General features: G+C 37.3%; 1 protein-coding gene across 50 annotated transcripts in view; it reads left to right on the top strand.

Annotated features, from left to right (window-relative positions):
- PAM (peptidylglycine alpha-amidating monooxygenase) overlaps positions 1-22860 on the top strand; it is a 287832-nt gene that overhangs the window by 159887 nt on the left and 105085 nt on the right. For all 50 annotated transcript variants that reach the window (XM_045500038.1, XM_045499877.1, XM_045499994.1 and 47 more), the window contains 3 exons: positions 861-918; positions 11811-11898; positions 22540-22625. In XM_045500038.1, the coding sequence (XP_045355994.1) occupies positions 861-918; positions 11811-11898; positions 22540-22625 (232 nt within the window). The remainder of the gene's footprint in view (positions 1-860; positions 919-11810; positions 11899-22539; positions 22626-22860) is intronic.

Raw genomic sequence — 22860 nt, forward strand, 5'->3', positions numbered from 1 at the left:
ACAGATTTCACAGTTTTTCAACGCTAACTAGTAGGTTCAGAGATACCCAGTGATCTCTATCCATGTTTATGGAATCTCTTGATCCCAGCACTGTATAGTAATAATCCATGAAGTATGAATTACTAAATGCATTATTTGTGTTGGGTATATTACCAACTATGGTGCATAGGTCTTCCACTAATGAAGTGGAAGGCATTAGATGAAAAGAGAATCCCATTCTCCTTAAATTACAGTTTTCATCACTAAAAATTCTTGGTGTTAATACATTTGATAGTGGAAAAATGGCCATTTAAGTAAGAGACTGGTTGCTGGAAAAGAAAGAATAACTTGAGTTAATGTTGATTTCTTCAATGTACTACATAAAAATGTTAAAGTAAGGGAGAACCAAATATAATATTACCTTTTAAGAACAACTTTTTTTCATTGTACTTCTCTAATTAATATTTGGGGCAGTTGTAAAGTGATTCAAGAAATTGAATAATTATGCATATAGTGAAGATGGTCAACACCAACTAACCTACCATTTTAAAGTCAAGTGCATAAAGTATTTCACTCTTTTTATAGAAGTATCTAAAATGTTGCCTTTTAACTGTGACAGAACTAGAAATATCAGTCATAATAATTGGTGTTATAAATAGGATTTGAGGTCAATTAGGAAAGAGTCTTAGAAAAATGTTTGGAGTACCTAAGTTCTAGACTTGGCCCTTCTATTAACTTGGTCACACCCATTCAGCAGGCAGCTTCACCTCATTGGGCCAGTAGTTCTTTTTCAGTCATAGAGCCCATGCTTTTACTTGTTATTTTCCCTTCTTTACTAGCTGCAGATTAATTCAGATTTTGTATCTTTCTTTCTCTACCAGTCTGATACGTACTTCTGCATGTCAATGCGCTTGCCGGTGGATGAGGAAGCCTTCGTGAGTAAGTATTAATTGGATGGTGTGCCAGGGTGGGCGGTCGAAGGGAGGGCAGCTATTTGAAATCAGTGAAAGGTTCTCTTTGATGGTTATGAGCATATTAATCTTTTACTGTCAGTTTCTAAAATGCACTTATCATGCCTAATGCAGAAACAAACTAGAGAGAGCCACTCAGAGACAAGGTTGCAAACTGTATCTGGAGAGATTCATGAGTAATAGTAGTTAAGGAGTTGCATGCAGATGTCAATGGTTGCCAATACCGTGTGGTCCCATTTGTATAGTATTGGCTTTCTGTCTGTGGCTGGATGCTTAATTCCGCTCCACTCAACAGACTGTTTATTTACCTGCTGGTTCATGCTATAAATCGACTGTACTTAGAATCAACATTGGGGAATTTAAGATTTTACCTGTCAAATAGTAGATGGATAGAAAGGAAGGAAGGAGAAATTGAGAGAAGGAAAGAAGCGAAGGAGGTAGAGATAGGGAAAGGCAGGAACATTGGTCCTGTTATTTCTATTGTAGAATAAGAGGACTCATAAATGGCAGGTCCTTCCCCAGCTGAGCTTTTAAGTCAGATAAGAAAAGTGACAAAATACCATCTGTTTCCATCTAGGTTGTTTTCATTGAAATATCCTCATGACAAACTTCTAACTGTTTGGGAGGAGGTGTGATTGACAAATTATTCATGGATTTGTTTCTGTCTCCCACTGCTTCACTTTTCTGGTTTGAGATGTTAATTTTGGAGAGAAAGTAATGGTAATGAGAGTTGTGCTTTGGTCCCATGAAACTAATCTTCAAGTAGGCTGTCTGAAACGGCCATTATGTGAATTATAAAATGTGTACTGTTGCCTCGGGGCCGTCTGAGGATAAATTTTCATGAGATGTTCCCACAGGAATATACATTACAGACCTGAAAAGCCAGAGCAATGTGCATTTTTTTCCACACACTTTGGTGGCAATTCCAACAGAAAATACAACTTAGAATAGCACTCTACAAATTTGTTCCCAGAGTTAATTCTTAAGAATGAAAGTCCTTAGGAAGTTGAGCATTGCCTGTGTGTCCTCACTTTGTATAATAATCGAATATTACCAAGAAAAAAGGTAGAAACGACAATGCTCCCAGATCCTCAACTTTAACTTTAAAGACAGAGAAAATAATTGTAGTGCCTTGTGTAATAGTAAATGTGATTTAGGTTACAAATTCATCATTAAAATATCAACAGTAAAGGTTTTTTCAATATCATATCCACATTTTTGGCAGCCTAGGAGAAAATAGTATTTACTCACTAAAAGGCATTTTTACATGATGTTTTCTTCTTTATGATTTTATATTTTCTTTCCAAGCTCCAAGAAAGCTTGATTCCTCTTGTTTCACATTTGCATAGAAGAGAAGGCCATCTCCATGCCTGTATGCATATGCAAGTCATGTTTCACAGCAACATTACAGGTCTCACATTAAGAGGTTATTGACTTGTTTCTGGAGGTTGGTGGTAGTATATGATTTCAGAGCTGATGACTCTAAGGACTATAAATATATATCCTGGAATGCGTTATTGCTCTCCTAATAGAAATGTGTTTACTTTCACATAAATTAAAATCGAGAAGTACAAGTGAATATATTCAGTCAAGGAAAATATTCATGGGAAACTCATAAAGGACTATATTAGAACTAGGGTACCAAATGGTTTTGCATTTTCTTAGGCACCTCCCTTCTGAGATTAAACTGTTCCCAGTTTGAAGGTCCTTAAAGGATCTTGTAAGATTAATAATTATTTTCAGTATATTTTTTTCTTTGTGGCTGTGAGGATTGCATGAATACTAAAGATTTTGTCACTTGTTCAAAACAGGGTTGTTTCATCTTCAATGTGAGTCCTTTAATGTACTAGCTCCAGGCGATTTGTGGTTACTACTGTTTGCATAATCCAGCAACCACAGATGTTTAGGTGTAAGCAAATTAGAACTGGAAAGTTGAAAACCAAACAATCATTCATATAAGGGAATAAGTAAGGGGAAGGTTGCATGTATTGTCTCATTAATTCTTAGGGCAAACCTGAAGGTAGCCCCACTTTATAATTAGAGAAACAAAGGAACATCTCTGTCTTTGATTTAATCAAACAGGAGGGCAATAGTTTGTATAGGATCCTTGTTCATAGAATCAGCTCATTACCACCCATCATTTACCAGGGGCCTACGAGACACTAATATACTTACAGCTAAGCATATTTAAGCCATTTTATAGAGAGGAAATGGAGGGTCAGAGAGGTCAAGGAAGGTGAGCAAGATTTTTACTAGCTGTGTGTTACCCTGTCATAAGAGATTTGGATGTGAGGATAGTGAATCGGGGAAGGAATGAAAGAAGTTATCAAATGGATAGATAGAGCTGAAATACAGCAATCGCACATCTCTGTCTTACATCAAATACAATTCTTTCATTTTCTTACCTTTCAGTCTCTACTAGGAACACTCTGGTCGGTTTTGTCAAAAACAAAAATAAACCTCAAACCATCCTACAAAGCGAAACCCAGGATACACAAAGGTGAAAGATTTGCAGTAGGAAAAGTGGATATATAGGTTGTATGTTGGGAGGGTGATCATGCATAGCTTTTCCCTATTCCCAGAGTGAAAGTTCTGCTAGTGGTAAACAAGGTTTTGCCATGATTGAAATATGTGGGTTCTCCCAAATTCTAGGTCTCAGGATGCCTTATCATAAGATCAGATATAGTTGAAAATGAAGACTTGTAAAGCATTTACTACTTTATTTTTTTCTTAAGACATTTATCAATTTTATATTTTCTGCTTTCGTTATCTGTGCCTTTTCAATTTTTGAAGGCCAGCAGGATATGTGCTACTGGATATGGTGGGGACTCAATATTGCTTGCTCAATACATGATTGAATACTAAAAAAAGTGTTGTGCTTGGCTATTTTTAAGACAATGTATCATCTAGTAGACACTTTACCTTTTTGCCTTAAATTTTACTCTTATTTGAATATAAGGGAATAATTCTTTTTTTAAGAAAAGCCACTTGTTCATACATTCAGCAGACTTTAAAAATTCTGTTGTGTGCTAGTTATTGGGCAAGGCAATGGGGATGTGAGGTATGACACCAATTCAAAGAAATTATAGCCTGGCAGAATTCTAAAGACAAGAATATAAATATTATAACATCTGAAAAGAACTTTCTCCTTTGGCTTTTCAAATTTCTAAAGAAGATCACAAAAGGCAGAGTACAATTGAGATTGCTTATTAGGACTAAAACAAACTCTCTTCGTGGTGTTAAAAGCCAGAATTGCATTTGAATAATTCATAATTTTGGCTTTCTGCTTGTGTGACTAGTATGTAACTCATTTTAGACAAACATATTTCTTAATTCTGAGAAGATACCATCACAATTGTCATAGAATTTATATGTGCATATGCCCAGCATTTTTATGTATAAGCATGCACAACATCTTTGATGTATTTATATGTCTCCATTGAATTAGTAAATGTGAATTAAAGTAGTTGTTTGGGGAAATACTCTAATGAAGATAAATATAATTTTTATACTTTGAACAGAATCATAGCTTTCCCTAGAGCACTGCTTTTGTTTATTGTTTTAATAAGAAATCACAGATTGGAATGGGTGGAGGTATGATAAGATCTGCATTTGACCACTGAACTGTGATGCTGTCTAAAAGGTGTTTTACAGACACTCTGAGGAATTGACTCTGACAGCAGCCCACTCAGCCAAGAAATTTGACTGTCATCTTCATCCACTTGCTTTCCCTCACATGGATGACCAGTAAATAAATGTGTCTTTTCCTTAGTGAATGATGGCGGGTCCCTATCTATCAAATTGCACTATACAAATGAGGTAGAGGCCATTGAATTTAGAAATAGATGAAATTAATCTAATGATTCATTGCTTTTCCTTTCCTTGGGCTTCTCTCTTGAATGTAGAACAATGTCTTCTGCAGAATAGCACCATGAGACTTAAATATTTCTGAATGTGACCTTTCTTAAACAAAGCACATGTTCAGGTGATGTTGAGTTACCTCAAAAAATAGAGGAGCAGTCTAATTTTGATCATGTTTATGGGTCATTACATAAGGTCATTACAAGACTATAAAGACCAAGGTCAGGTAGGATACAGTGCTCAGATAATCACATTTTATGGCATGACAGCAGTAAATAGAAGGGTGTGTGTGTGTGTACATACATGTGAGTCTCCATCCCCATGAAGTCACTCTGTCACCTTTCTGCTTCTGATTAGTTGCCTGCATAACTTTTCTTTTCCCTCTTCTAGGATTTTCTCCAACATGAAAACTGTAGTCTGTGTCTTCACGTGACCGTTGGGTATCTTCCCGCAATCACCCTCAGAAGCTTTTCTAGCATCATAGTGAAAGTTACTTGGAGAGCTAGCGCAAATAAGATATGCTACACCTATAGGTCTCTGATGTGCAGATAAAACCTGATTTGCTTGGTCATAAACAAAAAAGAAAAGATGTTGCTGCCTGCCTTGTCTCAGAGTATTTCTAGGATGTCTTCTATTGTTTGGTCACCCAAATACCACATTTCCAACATGACAACCCCTGATAATGCCCAGGGTTCTTTCAAGTAATAAAACAAAGGGAGATGGAGGAGTAGGAACCATCTCATCACATTCTATAAAGCTGAGAGTTAGGATGTCTTCCGTTACATACATCTAGAGATCACCAGAAACTGACACGTTGACTGTGCTGCTTTATTGCATTAATGTCAAAATGCCACCCTCCCCCCCCCCCCCCCGCCTCTGCCGACACTCCCAGGAAAATGGCCAATCCAGAAAGCCCAGGTCTGAATCGTATCCGATGTGTGAATGCCCTTCATTAGTGAAGGGTACATGACATTTTGACAGTCATTCTGAAGTAGCCATTTCTGCTATTTCAGTAGGGACAACTGTAGGCGCCAACTCTCAAAAGATGAACGCAAACTGTTCTAGTCAGAGAAAACATCATGTGAGAGACAGACAGGATTTTATCTGCATCTGGGAAGATGGTCTATTTGGATCTGCAGAGGGGAGGAGAATATTCCAGTGGCCAACAGTATGATCCGTGAAGGAGCACACTGGGCACAATGTGAGCCTCACCACCTGCTGGCTGCAGGGTTGTACACAAGCTACTCAGCCCGTCTCTCCTCAAGGCTCATCTGTTTGAGGGGAAAAGACCAGACATAGGGTCATTGTGAGCAATAAGCGAGCCTGGCAGGGGGTGGCCCTCAGTAAATGCTAGTGGTCGTGGGTGGTTATTAGGTGCAGAGGGCTGTCCGAGGGGAGTGCAGGGTGAGTGTAGGGAGCTGTCATGTTGGAAACGTCGCGGACCAGGAGACTGGTCAGAAGGGGCTATGGATTTTGTTCCATAGGAAGTTAATAGGGGACTACTAGAGGGATGGCGTTACAAATATAGGGATTAATGAAGCTTATACTATTTTAGCTTGCACAGCCTGGCTGATAAAGTCTATTTACTGATTATTCAGTTGGTTTTGACATATACCAAAAAAGTTCCATTTTAAAAGGTATATCATCCAGAAATCTAAATCTTTTTTGTGCTTAAATTATTTTATTCAGAGGCAAGGATTATTTCATTTTAAATTCATGTTCAATTTAAAGGCTTGCTCAGGTGTCTTATTTCTTGCTTAATTTGGCAGCAGCAGCTTAACGTCCTCATAAACCACATTAGGGATTCTTTCTGAAGTGCACATCATTGTCCATGCTAGTGAGGGTTAACAACAATTTATTAAACATTCTGATTAAAAACGTTCAAGCAAAAGTCTTTATTTTGGTATAGAATTGCTTTACAGTTTTGGAGGAAGCTGGTGGAAGATAATATGTGATTGTTGTGGGTTTTTAACATGCTTCTAAATGGTTTGTACTGCTATGAGCTCTACATTTATCTGAACCTTTCTGACCCAGCTGCAAGATTATGAACATTAAGGGTGATCATATCCTACACTTTCATGATAGTTTACAGCCTTATCTTCAGTTGCAATGGATTTTGATATATAATCTTTATTTTTTGGGAAACAAATGTTTATGGAAGGGATATTAAGATTTGGGGCCTGTCATTTTTTAAAAATTTTAACATCTCTTTTACATTATTATGTCTTAAACCTTACATGTCTCTAGTCTCCATACTGAATATGACTGGAAACACTAACAGTAGTAGAAGACTGACACTACATAGACATGACTGTAATCACCAGAGGCTCCATTTGTGTGCCTGCTTCAGACCTCGGCCTTAAAATGACTTCAGGTGATATAGCTGAAGCTGTACGATGTACTGCAGAGTTCCAGTGATCTCTTTTAACACACTGATTTTGAGGGATCAGCTAATTATTTCCAGAAACATTTTCTTTACAAATTTATTTTAAAAGAAACTTTGTTCTTACTGTTTGCTCTGTGCCTTTAAGAGAGTAACACAGTCCACGTTAACTAAGATGAGTTAACCAAACTCTAAACATGCTTATATAATATATATATTCAGGCACTAAAAATGTCGACTGGGGTCAGAATCACCTGTGAATCACCTGTGAATCACCTGTGAAACTTTTCAAATGTACACATGCCTGGAATGACCTCTGAGATTTAAATGAGATATTGATGGGGGGAGGGGTAGGACTGACCCAGGATTAACTCTGAGCATCTCTACTTTTAATGAACTGCATAGCATAATTCTAATGCACACTATTAGATAAAAAGTATCATTGACAAAAATTGTTTAATAACACGTAAAAATATCCACAGCATAGGAAAGAAACCATTTACTACGTATAATATGATTCCACTGGGAGGAAAAAGGAAACAAAGAGAACAATAATGATCTCTAATGATATATATGGGCAATAATTCCAGAATGCCTGAATTCTGAAGATCCAAACTTGCATTTAAAAGTCAGTTCTTTTTTATTTGATAGGTTAATTATTGGTGGTCTATAGTATTCCTCTATGGCATATCTTTAGCCGAGAGGGGTGTACCTCTTATATTCAGTGGTAATTTAGGGTTGATTGTGCACGGATATCTCCTAAGTCTCTAGTTCCTATACTTGGCTATGTGGGTTCTTCAAAATCTTTCCATGTCCCATGTCTGGCAGATACATCAACATTTGATATGCAGACCTGGATATCCACTTGGAAAGAAAAAACGGAGAGAAAGCCAAGTGCTAAATGAAATTCCATCCTAGGTCACATTCTTAGAGAATTTTATGGTCCTGATTTGTGTCTGATGTGCGCTAAAAGAAGCCATAAATTTCAAACAACCTCATGCAGTTAGAACAAATTTTGCTTAGAACGCCAGAAAATAGACCTCACTGTCTCTGCTAAGTACGTCGCCCACACGCATCCTTTCAAGTCTTTCATTGCAGATGACATTAACCTTTGAGAAGTCCTCCACCCTGTGCACTTTCAGAGCCATTGCATTTCCTTTAATTAATGTGTGTGAGTTACTATTTCTGGAGTCTTAGTCCTTCAGAAATATTTGATTCCCAGGACTTGCTCACACTTGCTTGCCTGTAAACTGCTCTCTGATCTTATACATCAGGCAGTCTGAACTAACACCCATTGAGACTGAAGTTCCATTTCCACTTAAGTAACTGTCATCTTATTATTGAGTTAGAAGAGTCAGTGGCATTTATTAATCTTATGGAATATTCCCTTGCATTCTCACAAGGCTGTACTTCTGCCTGTTTGTGGCCATCCCAAGGCTGCCTTTGTTTATTCTGTTAGTTGTCGTAATTATCCTCTGGCTCCCTTCCCCTTGGATCCTATACTTCTTTGGCGTATGATGGGAGAGAGAGAAAGAAGGGAGAACTTCTTTTAAGATGTGATTTGAAAATATTTTCCCATATTCTTTTTGTGTAGTGTTGAAATCTCCAGCATGGTCATATGTGTATCTTGTGCCCAACAGACCTCATTCTTATTCACTAGGGGTGGGATCTTGTTTTGCAAAGCTAGGAATAATAAGTAGGAATGGAGCAAACCCAGGTAATGAACCTGTCAGCACAATCTTTTCCCAGTTGACCCCCCACCATTGGCAGCAGGCCCTTCAAAGAAATTGTCCAAGGCCTGCTTTATTTTATGGCACCTACTGTTTGTTTTAGATTTACATTTTGATAGGACATTCCTTTTGCTGGCAGTACTTTTCATTTCAACTTGCAATGAATTGTACTTTGAACTATAATCATATAAATACTTTGATATTATACTCTTTCTTTAGGATGTGAAAAAGATGGTTATATACAACTCTATACCAGTAATTTACTTAGCATTCAAATGAGATCTTGAGTTTCTGGAAGAATGCATGAGTCACGAGAGTAAGTTTCTATGAGAGGGAACTCTGAGGAATGTTCTGTTAACTACCTCTTAAAGATATTGATTTGTTTCTAATTATAGAAACTAAAATTAAACACTAATCTGGTAAGCTTTCCATGTGGAGCAAATAAGTGGTTCTGAAAGCAGTATGTCAGAAGGAGAAGAAAATCAGAAAAGGGACAGAGAAGTTATACTTTGAATAATTTTTGCCCTTTACAAAGGACAGTTAGTCCTCTGCATAAGCAGAGGCTCAGGCGAAACATTTGACTTTCCTTCCTAATGAAAAGCCAAAGAGATGGTATATCTTCATGATCTGTTTTTGTCTCAACAGGTCTCCTCTCCATCCTTCCCTAAATGTTTTTGCTTAATAATTCATTTTATAAATTTAATGATGGCCCACTTTTTTTTCAAACATAATATTTACCTCGTTTCCCAGCAGTACACACAGTGATTTAATATTTAAAAAACAAAAAACAAAAAACAAAAACTGTTGGGGTCTCCTACACAGATCCTGACAGCTCAGAGCTTTCCCGAAAATTCTGTCCTGAGCCTTTTGTTCACTCTCATGGCTTGAGGGTTCAATTTTTGAGTGGTGCCCAAGTATGTAATTCTCTGACCTCTTTCTTGAGCAAGAGTCCAATCTTCTACTGGGTATTTCCACCTGGATTTTTAGATGACACTTCAAATTCGTGTTGCTTTGCACCCAACAGCTTAATTCTTCATAAAATGCATTTGGCCATGTTGGTTTATTATCAAAATTCCTAGAATGATTCAAACTTTGGAAATCTAATATAATCCACCCGTAGTAAAAGAAGTTAAGGGGGATGAGAACCATATGATCATCTACATAGGTTCTGAAAAAACAGAGGAGTTATCTTCTTGTTTGTCAAACCCCTTGTGTATTGACAGAGGGATATTGAAAAAGAGAGAGAGAGTAGAAGGTGGATACAGTCAGATCAAAAAGTTAGATGTCCATAGAGTGAGATAAGCCATTTCATAAAAATGAATATAAGATAACAATTACATCACGTACCAAAATAAATTTTAAGTGAATAAAAAACAAAGGCCAGCTACTCCCACCTCAGAGCTTTTTTCAAATTCCCTTCTGCCAGGGATAATACCCTGGGAGGATTCTGAAAGAAAGGAAGGATATCCTGTACTTGAGAGTGAGTCTATGGAGATAGAATCCCTCTTATTCCTTCTATTTCTCTTGGTAACAAACGTAGACTTGTTAACAGCAGGATTTTCTATGATTTATGAACTGTTGTAACTTCCAATTGATTCTTTCCTTCTAAAGTATCTTCTTCAACCTCCTAGGCTTATTGTATTCTTTGGTGGTAGAAAACAAAGCCTTAAGTTCTAGCAAGTCCATTTTCCAGCCATTTGTTAGGTTTTTAAATGGTGGTATTAATATCTCATGATGGGATTTTTGGACTTTAAATTCTTATTTTCAATGCAGTAAGTGAAAGACTTTTTATTTCCCCTGAAAGTTGTGAGTCAAATGGCTCATAGTAGGTGTTAAGTTTTCTCACCAACCACGCTTTCCAAGTCATGACACTATACTTTGATGTAGAACATATTTTATTTTGTAAATACACCTGTACTCACATATTTTAACAATAAATGATGTTTTATTTTATCAGACAAGAAAAGACAAAATACGCAGTTTTGCATACACCCGCGATTCAAGATCATTTTAGATTGTTTAGCATGTTTCTATGTAAAGGTGACTGGTAAACTGTGTTGGTAGGGCAGCAGTTTGAATGCAGACAAAAGTAGCTGAGCCAAACCCAAACCGGAAAAGGCAGCTCATGCTGAATATTGACCATGCACAATAGTATAATTTATCTTTAATTTTTTCTTTGTTTTATCTCCAAACTCATTTTTGTTTACTTTAATGTCTTTCAACCACTATTATTCGGAGAAAAATAAAGAAGTGACATTTAATAAGTTTCAGTATCCTTTTAACAAGCGCACAGTGCTCCTCTAGGACAGTGATTTTTCTCTCTTCTGTACTTTCATAAAGACACATTTTCCAATTTTATTTTATTTTCTAGTAAACTGTTTCTTCCTATCACATCCCAGTGACTACTGTTGGTTTAAGATGGTGATAAATTTGCGTTAAGAATCCTTCCGCTCATGTTCTGACCACTCACTGTGGTTTCTGTTTCACTGCGGTATTGTGCAGTATTTTATAGTACTCAGCACTCTGCTGAAATCTGGAAGGGAATCTGTTGTGAACACGTAGCCTGGAGCTTTCATTTTGTACCCGCATACTGTTCTCAGCACTTTAAAAGGGTTCTTCCTTTAAAAAGTATGTGGGTGTATGTATAGCTGCAGCCTATACATTATTGCTTTTCTCTTTTTGTTCTATAATAGTTGACCACTGTCCTGCAAAATTAAATTGTCAAATCATGCTCATCTTAAGGAATAAGATAGTTTATACAATCAGGAGCAACATAATATCATTGTTATACAGCTATTGGAATGGTTGAGTGATGGGGTCTCTTGGAACATTTGTGCACAGACGTGTAACTTGTATTCACATTCATGTGTCATTTTCTTTTAACAGTTGACTTTAAACCTCGTGCAAGCATGGATACTGTCCATCATATGTTACTTTTTGGATGCAATATGCCTTCTTCCACCGGAAGTTACTGGTAAGGGATAATGGGCTCATAGTCAAAAGGGGTGTAGAAAATGTGTATGTTTTATAAATACAAATTGCATCTGTATATGTATTGTACAACTGATTAATAAATAGGTAGAATGCTTACTTTTCAGAAAAGAACATTGTTCTTTTGCATCACGTGGTTATCATGGTCTGATTATCAGTTATTTAGTCTGCTATGGAGCACATCCATCAGTCTTAGACACTGACTTAATAAATGTATGTCTGTTGTCGTAGATAGTGTATCAAGGTACAGACAGCTTATTTAAAAAAAAGACAGACAATTTAGATAATGGATGTTCTGGTGTTTACTTTTTTTAAGATCTTGCTTTAATCCAAGGAGCACCATGGCTCTGTTCTTTGAGCACTCTTTTATCCTAGACACTGTGCTAGGTAATCTGTATACACCATTTCATTTTCTCCTAAAGTTTTTGTAGAGCAGTTACTATTGTCCCCACTTTACAAACAAGGAGCTTGAAGAGAATCAGTATCATCTTTAAGGTAACACAGCTGGTTGGTGTCAGACCAGGATAGAACCCTAGGTTGTCTGGTTCCAAAGCCAGCATTTCACCACACTGCCTCCCATTTATTCGAGCAACTGTTGCAGTTTTAGAATTTATTTTAATCACTATGTAGAGTCTTAATATCATGTTATGAATGATCAGTAAACATCTATTAAATGCCTCTTGTATCCTAGAACTATAGCAGATGCTGTGAAATAGAATACATAGATATATTTTTAACCCCCAGAAGCTTACAGCTTAATTTATGACTTGAGATCTGTCCTTCCCTTTTGTTCTTTGGAGTTCATGAAGATTGGTGAGCTTTGAAAATAGCTATGCATTTAAGCCTCATATTTTGCACCGATAGCCAGAATCACTGTTATGTATTTCACAGTCCAGAATGACTAGTGTGTCTTGCTTTGCATTGAAAAAGTATCTGTTTTGTGTTCCTGTCCGTGCATAATCATGTAGACTGATAGACCCTTCTCTGTGCATCCTAATATTCATCAGGCTGATGCAAGGCACACAGCAACTGTATTCTAGTCGTTCTTATAACAAACGACTGTAATATGTATTTGGAACTGTTAAAAGCACAGGGCAATTAGTGGAAATCTCCAGGGACCAAGTACCATCAAAGCATTTGTTAATAGGCTTAAGTTATTTGATGAAAGGAGCATATCACATAGGAATCCTGCTCACATGACTGGGTTCACATAAAAATGGAGCCAGCAAATCACAGTTAACACTCTTTGATAGCAATCCAGTTTTTACTCTTTGATAAATTTTTGTAAATAAAATTCTGGGAGTAAAAGATTATTCTGGGGGCGACTGGGTGGCTCAGTCGGTTAAGCATCCGACTTGGGCTCAGGTCATGATCTCGCGGTCTGTGAATTGGAGTCCGCATTGGGCTCTGTGCTGACCGCTCAGAGCCTGGAGCCTGTTTCAGATTCTGTGTCTCCCTCTCTCTCTGACCCTCCCCCATTCATGCTCTGTCCCTCTCTGTCTCAAAAATAAGTAAACGTTAAAAAAAATTTTTAAAGATTATTCTGTGACAGCTTTTTCTGAATCTTATACAATAAATCACATCCTTTGATTTTACATTTTAAAAATATTTCTTGTGAAATTGGAAAAATTTAGTTTGAATTGGAATTAGTGAAAATGGCAGGAAGGAATATGAGCTTTTAAAACCTGCTGTAACTTTACCTTGGTAGAAGAGAATGAGGGAAAAACAAAACGTCACTAAATGTTGTTATGCTTTCAATTGAGAAAGATTATATACAATGAACTAAGCCTGGTTTACTGTTCTCCTATCAAGGGAATATCAGAGCAAACATTATTTGGGCCCTGTAGAAGTATTTATTAATATTCTTAAATATACTGATTTGAAATTAAGTCTAGTAAAATATGTATATTTTTTTTCCAAAAGACTTCCAAGTTGGGGAAAGAGAGATTTCGAAGAAAAATGTAAATGAAAGTGAAAATGGCAATTTTGAGTAAAGTAATTGCTAGATGTATTATTTTGCTAAAATTACTACTTAAAAGGCAACATAGTACAGCGAAAGAGTAGTGAACTAACTAGCTGGATTCCCTGGGTAAATTACTTATTTCATGTGGACTGGTCTAAGTTTCTTCATTTCAGCAAGGGACTACCACTGGATCATTTCTAGAACTCCTCTATGCTCTGTAATTCCATAATTCTATGAATATAAGTTGCATGCAGATGCTGAGTCAGATTGGAAAGTCATCATTATAAGGCGTTGGAGATATGTGCACTGGTTGACTCACCTCAAGCAGGCCTCCCACTGCATTACTGCTGAGTAATTAGAACTCTGAATGGCATTATACCTATACCATTTTAAGGGGATTTTAGTAATCTACCCTGCAGCCCACATTCCCGCTTAGTCTATAGGTTTGTTACGATTGACTTTATAACCATACAAGAAGGACAGTAATTGATGGTGGTATTTATCTTCTTTGAGCCAAGTGCAAGTGTTCATCTAACATTTAAAGTAGGATCTTTTTAATCTATATATCTAGGATCTGTTCGATAATGTAAACCAAGAGGTATGCATTAAGGAAAACTCTTCCAGTGACTCTGGCTTCCACAATCCAGTCTTATTCTCCATATAAAGATGGTATAGACTTTTTATCCCCCAATATTTGGCAAGATCCTTGCTTCTTTAAAGCATTGGCACTCACAGAATATTTCACAGACTAAACTCTTCAGTTGCTTCACAGAAACATCTCATACCCTGTCTCCTCACAGCCACACAGGCACAGCCATGGAAACAGCGGATGTTTTCCAACTGCTTGGCCCCTTATCCTCCCACCTGAATTACAATACTAATAACAAAAATCTATCAGTGTCAAAGCCTCGCATTATTTTTCTTGAATGTTTGAGTCATAGAATTTATCACACTCATTTTACAGTTGCAAATCTATTCTTCAACAGCTCCAAGATACAGACAGTAGTTAAATTAAGACTCCCCAATGTTCACATATATTTTTGGTTATGCTACCTGTAATGTTTTTTGAGGCTTAAGAAAATCAAGAACTCCTTCACACTCTGGGAAAACCTTTATGGAAATACAAAGCTGTTTTAGTGAAAGAAGAAAAAGCTAATGGGATATTTTAGCACCAAAATGTCAAGCTTTCCTCTTTTTTTTTTTTTTTTCTGTTTGTTAGCTAGGATTAGCCCCCTGTTTTCACTTCACTGTTCTATTTTCATTGCCAGCAGGTTGGCAAATAGGTATGTGTCTCTAATAAAGTAAACATTTTCCCCCTGAAATTATGAAGTTATAATTCATCCCCTGTCTTCAGGCAGCACTTTTAATATGAAAGCAAAGAGCTATTCTGATGATATTTCACTGTTGTGCTGCCCTCCTTTGCTCTTTGTAATTGCCTCTTTCTTCTGTTCATTAAAATATATTTACAGTTGTATTAAGTTTACATGAAAATACTAGACACAGCATGAAGCAGTTTTCATTATGTAGTCATTTTAATTTTAAAGTTTTTTTTCCCCACACATATTCCAGTCTTTTGTGTCTCATTCCAAATTAGCAGCCCACACCGCTAATGTGTCTAGTTAATTATATGCATGTGCATTTAAATTGCATACATTGATGTGAACCTTTTAATATACTGTGGGGTGGTCCCTTTATAGTTAGAGTGGGCCTGGTGCTCAATTCCAAATTAACATACCTCTCGAGGATGCAAACAAGGGCCAGCTGATGGAAAAGCTGCTGGCCCTTGTGAAGAAGGCAGCAGTACCTGTCAGATGTAACCCTCAAACCTTCTTTCCCAGGCCCTTAGAGGAGGAGACAATTAACTGTATCTAGGGACCAACAGAAAGTAATAGCACCAAGACTGGAGCAAAGCGTAGCAATAGCATGATTTGTTGGACTCCACCGGTGTTTGCAGACTTCACTCAAAGCGTAGCAGTTCTAAGTTCTCCAGATTTGTTGGCTACACATGAGGCATAGGTGAGTAGATGTGCCTTTTAGGGTCAGTAGGGAAATGAAGTGCAGTAAACTGGGTAATTTGGACATAAAACATCTATTACAGCTCCTCGCTAAAAAATGGTAAATTTCTAAAGATCTTAGAAATATTGCATTTGTCTACTGTATGAATACCTTTCTTTATTCTGTTTTTATTCTCAGTTTTTTAAGATAATGCATGGCTGGCTATGGAGAGTATTTCAGGCTTTGAAAATCATGTTTTGTTCATACAAGTTGTTTGACATTTGGGGTAATTCAGGAGCACCACTTTTTGTAATGCAAGTTTGTACAGGCTTGTGCACTTTTATCTGCTGAGCACAGGACTTAGGGTTTAAAGCAATTTATGGCTGCAAACTGCAAGATTATGTGCTCACAATATTGGGTGATTAAAGCGAATGGGCTTCTCATGTATCCTGCCTTGTACTTAGGCGTCATCTTCTATACATAACTAAAGTCATTATGTTTAGTCTTAGCAACTAATATTTGATTTAAAAACTATTTCTAATGATGCTTATGACCAAGTACTTTTTACAAATCAAAGATGGCTTCGACAGGGTTGTTTGATCTTTTTTGAAAAGAAGAATCCCAGCTGGTTAAATGAGGCTGTTTCCAGCTGTTCTAACTTGGAATCCTTCTCAAGCTAAAGCAGTAGTGCTTTACCATCCTATGAGGCTTCAGCTTCAGTCCCTTTCAACTGCTTCTATTTATTAACCACCTGCTGTGTCTTTTTAAATGCCACTGTCTCCACAGGGTTACAGATGCTGATGTGGTGAAAGAGAAAAGTAGCTAAAACATACAAATATACATATCTAGAGAGAGAGAGAGAGAGAGAGAGAGAGAGAGAGAGGAGCCAGTATGTGAGACACCCTGCTTGGTTACTCATTTAAATGACTGTTTTTTTTAGGGTGCTAGTACTTTCCGGATACGTCTACAGTTTTGTTGCCTCCCTCATGATGCTAATGATTCTTTGGTTGGGAGTGGCATTCGCATACACTGCCTTTATGCGCCCTCTCCATATCCTAGCTATCTGTCATCCGTGCACAGCGTATGTTCTGCAGTCTCTTCTTTGTTTCTTCTGCTGTAAAGAAACTTGTAAAGCTAAACGTACATAACATCCTCGTCAGTATGAATAAAAATAACACAATCTCCAAAAACTGCGCTGTTCCTCATTCTAAGCCATGAGGACACAAAGTGTGTCTTTGAGTGTAGTAGCAAATTTTAGACATAAATTTCTACTAGGCTAAAATTAATTGTATCCATTTTCTTTTTCTACTGTAATGTAATAGATTCATATGATAGCGCATATCAGGGTAGCATAAGGGATCTTTGTTTATATAAAATACACTTGGTACTTATTCTTACTTCTAGTTACCAGTGAACCTATTCCTTGGCTAATTTGTAGGTGCCTGGATTGGAGGTGTTGATAGGAGTTCCTTAGCAACTGACCAGTTCTTAGTAGACTAGTGTAAACTTTCATAATATACGATGGCATGATTATAACCATTTGGACAGTTTCAACAGAAACAAAAATTACATAACTTTGAATATGGTTCTTTCTTGGCAAGACGAAGCATAGTGCTGTAACACCTAGTTTAGAGCCAGTAGTAATAAACATTGGTCAAATTATTTAACCTGTGTCCATCTGTTTCCTTATCTGTAAAATGAGACTACTAATCCCACCTGATTGGGTCATCATGAAGTATAAGTAAAGGAATGTAAATAATGTGTTTGGCACGGTGCCTGGCTTGTAGAGGTCCTTAATAAATGGTAGTTGTTATCCTCGTTCGTTTATTAATATTTATTAACCATTCACTATGTGCCAAGTACTTTGTTAGGCACTGAAAGTTTGGTGTGAACAAAACAAACCCACCCTCTTTTTTTATGGAACTTATGGCTTCTTTAATCTTGCTGGGAAGGTGGGAGTGTGGGTATTGTGGGGCTGTTTATGAGGCCACTTTAAATCACCACTTTTATTTAGCTTTCCCATTAAGTATCTTTCTAATTACTGTGTTATTAGCAATACCTAGTGCCTACCCATTGCACTGATATTCACATAGGATTTGTCTGAATTGGGAAATAATTGTCTATGGGTTTATAGAGCAGCTAATGAAATTTGAATATCTGATTATTCAGGATGCAGTTTTGAATGATAAAGACATTCCACATGTGCCGTTGATTATATATTGTGTTTCTTAAAGAAACATTCTAACTTTGGATTAGTTTTTCAGTGGCCCTGATATTTAATTTATTAAAATTGGAATTTAAGGCTATGTAGACTTAACTCGAAGGCATGACAATTGTATTTAAAAAAATTTTTTTTTAGACAAAGAAGAAATGACTTGTCAGATCTGATCTTCCCTGAGTAACCTTGGATTTTAAATAGCCTTTAACTGATACAACTAGAGAGTACTTTAACAGTCAATCATGCTTTATTTGGATAATTCGAAATGACAGGTTAGCATTTTTCAGTGCTTGGCATAGTCTGAAAATATTCATGCCATCTGAATGGTTTCCCCATGGATTAGAGGTGAAAAGGTTCTAAAGCAACGGTCCAGGAATCCAGAATAGTTTTCTTTTCAAAAGTTAATTCTCATCATTTTTCCTATGACTACTAAGAAACCACAAGGGAACTGTGTGAATCTTTTCACAATTAACAGGCTTAATCTGGAGGAGCCTTTAGGAGAAGCTGCTAGATTTATAAGAATAAGAACCCCAATTGATGAAGCCTGAAATTACAACAGCCATTGATCAAGGATTACATTGCCTCCTAGCCTGAAGACTTTTCTTATTAATAAGAATAGTAAAAATCCTCTCTATTTTTACAGTACTCTTTGAAAAGCCAAAATACACAATACCATCTTTATCCTGGTGGTCACCTTATGTGGAGAAAATATGATGTTATTTTTCACTTAAAAGGGAAAATGGAAATCTGAAAATGAAAAGATTGCAGGGATTTTAATTAAATGTTTTTTGCCACCCGTTTGCCATTGTATCATCTGTTCTAGAACCCATTTCTCTTGGCTTTCTTCTTTTTCCTCTTTACCTAGTCCTCTCACATATTAAGTTTTAGGATTAGTTTGAATAGCCCAGTGCCTTCCAGTGAGTCATTCTTTACTCAGTCTTGAGTTTAATAAATTTCTTAAAAATTACAAAACAGGACTTAAAAAAATCAAGGTTTGCTTTTGGAACTCTACTTTTACCAGAGCTCAGAAGAAAATGAAAGGTATGGAGCACCTGGGTGGCTCAGTCATTTGAGGGTCCGACTTCAGCTCAGGTGGTTTGTGAGTTCTAGCCCTGCATCTGGCTGTCTGCTGTCAGCAGGGAGCCTATTTTGGATCCTCTGATCCTGTCTCTGCCCCTCCCCCACTCATGCTCTGTCTCTCAAAAGTAAATATTAAAAAAAGAAAGAAAGAAAATGTAAAATCATTGTCTTCTTGTGAATAAGTGAGGACAACTTATTTTATCTAGAATTTTGTTTTAGAATTGTGTACATACATTGCAGCTTAGTTCAGATATGAGAGTAGTGTAGTCATCGAAGCTTATCTTCATAGAATATAATTTTCTGCCCATGCATCAATCTCATGAATTGAGACAGAAGGGAGTGTGACAGGCAGAGCTTTGAATCAGGGCTTGAATACGTGACCTTTGGAAGTTAAACTCTCTGAGCTTAATCAGCTGTAAAGCATAACCTCGTTGTATTCTTCTTGTGAAAGCTGATTTCTGTAAAACACCAGGCAAGTAATAATTCAGATTTATCATTATTTAATGTTTTAGTTAAAACTTTTTAAGTAAATTAAAAAAAAATTTATATTTGCAAGTACAATAAAATTAAGGTCAGTTCAGATTTTTTAAGTGTTCATATATGAAAAGTTAAAAACATACTTTGAAGGCAACTTCACCAAACACTTCTTGGATATTGACTCAGTGACAGGCAGGTATGCAGGTGCTGGGAGTTTATGACCTTAAATCACAAAGTATGCACAGGATTAGTAAGCTGATACTTAAGATGAACACTATGGTTAACAAGTACAAGTTGGCCTGGATAGGGACCAGAGAAACTTCCCCGAGGAGAAAGCCTAGAGGGAATCTTGAAGGAGAAAGTCAGTACAGGTTTGTCAGGCAGAGATTTGGGGAAGGGGTTTTCTAGGCAAAGGGAATAGTACAGAAGAGAGACTTTACAAACTGGCAGGAACTTGGAGTGCCTGGGTGGCTCGCTTGGTTAAGCAGCTGACTTCAGCTCAGGTCATGATCTCACAGCTTGTGGGTTCAAGCCCCGTGTCTGGCTCTGTGTTGACAGCTCGGAGCCTGGAGTCTGTTTCAGATTCTGTGTCTCCCTCTCTCTCTTCCCGTCCCCACTTGTGTCCTGTCTCACTCTCTCTCTCAAAAATAAATACATTAAAAAAAAAAAAAAGAAACTGGCAGAAACTTGGCATGAGTATAAGGGGAATTTTTTTCTGAGATATAAAAGATCCCAGATAATGAAAAGTCTTAATATGTTGTGCTACAATGTTTGGATTTTATTTTCATGTTATTTGGAAGGAAGCGTTTGAAAGATTTGGTGCCAGTGAATGACATAATCGAATATGTACGTTAGAAAAATGTACTAAAGCTGTTTTCTCTGTTATATTTCATTCCGGTTCTCTCTACTCATACACTGAATTGACTTCCATATCAGAAGAAACAATTATCTTGTTTAACCTAAGACTGTCATCACGTTGATGTTAGGCACTTTTGTATATTTATGATCTTCGTTGAAAGCTCTGTAAACTGCCACCCGAGTCTGTAAATTTTAGTAGCTCACAATAGTGAGATATAAAGTTCATCCCATCTGATAGTCTCATTTCTTAAAACTATAATAGCATGAGTCCAAGGAGGAAAATTTTGCTTTTGGGCACTGACCCATTCCCTCTGCCTTTGGTACGGTTGGCACAAGGATGTCACAGACATGTTCCAGTGCACAAGTCTCACAGGATAATAATCCTTCATCATAAATATATTGTTCTTGACAGTGAACACTAAGAAACCACAGGTTGATGTGTTTTACACTGCACACTAACCAGTTTCTTTCTACAGCCTGATTGAGAGAAGCAAAACATTTGTTAAATATAACCTTATGGGGACCTGCTGGTTCCCAGTCCCTCAATCATTTATCCAGATGGATAACAACTGTCTGCACTTACTGCCTTTTCTCCCACCCATTTCTGTCTATAAGCAGGGACATGTCCGTGCCTCTGAGTGTGAAGGTACATTTTACCAGTGATTTTCTTATCTGTGACCTGGGTGTTGTCCCAGTGTCTAGCCTCAGTTCCTAACCTGTTTAGAAAGCTACCATGGTCTGCCTTCATTTCTCTCCCAGCCCATGGGCACTGCCCATTTTCTACCATGTGAGTCAATGTCCTGCCCAAGAAGCTGTCTCTGTCCTTCTCATTGCTAGTCCTGAAACCTTTCAAGTCTGCCCAAACTCCTGACCCTGACCTTGCTTGGTGCCAGTTTCCCAAAACACAAATATGGAAAGGCACTTAAAAATATCACCAAATGGTGTTTTGAACAAATCCAATTCTTAGAACGGAACAAACTAAGAGATACAGTGTAATGGGAAAAAAATGTGTGGCTTGTAATCAGACAGCTTTTCGCTTATGAAATTGGATCTACCGATGTAGATTCCAATGTGCCAGTTACCATAGTGAGTGTCTTACCCACATCGCCGCCACAGCCCGATCAGAGAAGTTTCCATACAGAAACCAGGCCTGGGAGGGTTTACAGACATGCCCAGTCTGTATGAGGGGGGAGGTTCAACTCCAGATACGTCTTTCTGCCTGGGCTCCTGTCACCACACAACACTGCCTCTCAATAATGAGTCTGTAGATAAAGTGAATGTTTTATTAAATAATGCATTGCCCTGGTATAGTGCTTTGAGGTTTATAAAGTGCTTTTATTTATATCTCATTTGATTTATGGAATAACTGTGAGGTAAGTATAACTAACCCTGTTTTTCCAGAGAGAAAACTGAGGCTCACTAGATCAAGTGACTTGCGCAACGTGAAACAACTTATAAATGGCACAACCAGTATTCATAAACTTAAGAAAAAAGTCACATATGTATAACACCAGGAACATCTTAAGTGGGATATACTTGTACTGTTCCCTCTGCTGAGAGTAGGCACTGGGTACTACTGTTTCTTGCCGTGGCCAAAGACATATTGACAATGCTGATCCCCAAAGGGGACCTGTGTATGACATTTGGTTTAGTCAACTTCCAAAGTAACAGTGTTAGCTTTGGTTTACATGCATTCTCTGTGTGATGCTTACATTCCTACCCAATTTACACAGAGTACATTCCACACAGGAACATATCACATTATAAATTGTATATCATCTTCACAGAATCGTTTCACATCGGGCAACACACAGACAAATCTCCCTTTGTGTTTACTTTTTTTACATGTAAAATTATTGTTTAGTCTTTGTTAAGATCGTAGAGCTGGTATGACTACAATCATGATACAATGACGTATTTTACTGTGTTTCCAAATGCCTTCCCCTTAACCTCTCTGCCTTCCTTGGTGGAGATTTTTTATGCATTTTGCTACCTGAATCTTCATTTATGGCTACTTTTTTTTTCTTCTTCAGGTTTTGTGATGAAGGAACCTGTACAGATAAAGCCAATATTCTATATGCCTGGGCAAGAAATGCTCCCCCTACCAGACTCCCCAAAGGTATATCTGAGGCCTCTTGCATAGTCTTCTATAAAGCTGCTTAATTTCTGACTCCAAAGTACTTTTTATTATATGTTCTTTCCACAGTTGTTGACAGTGTTCCATTTTGCAATTTCACACTAAAAAAATATCTGTATTACCTGCTTTGTATTGAAAAGGTTTCATTTAAGTAGTTGCCCTTTCTCTGCCTCTCTTTGGTATAACTTGCCCAGCACAACAGCTTGGATAGAATTAG

The sequence above is a fragment of the Leopardus geoffroyi genome, chromosome A1 (genome assembly GCF_018350155.1).
Source record: "Leopardus geoffroyi isolate Oge1 chromosome A1, O.geoffroyi_Oge1_pat1.0, whole genome shotgun sequence".
Lineage (NCBI taxonomy): Eukaryota > Metazoa > Chordata > Mammalia > Carnivora > Felidae > Leopardus > Leopardus geoffroyi.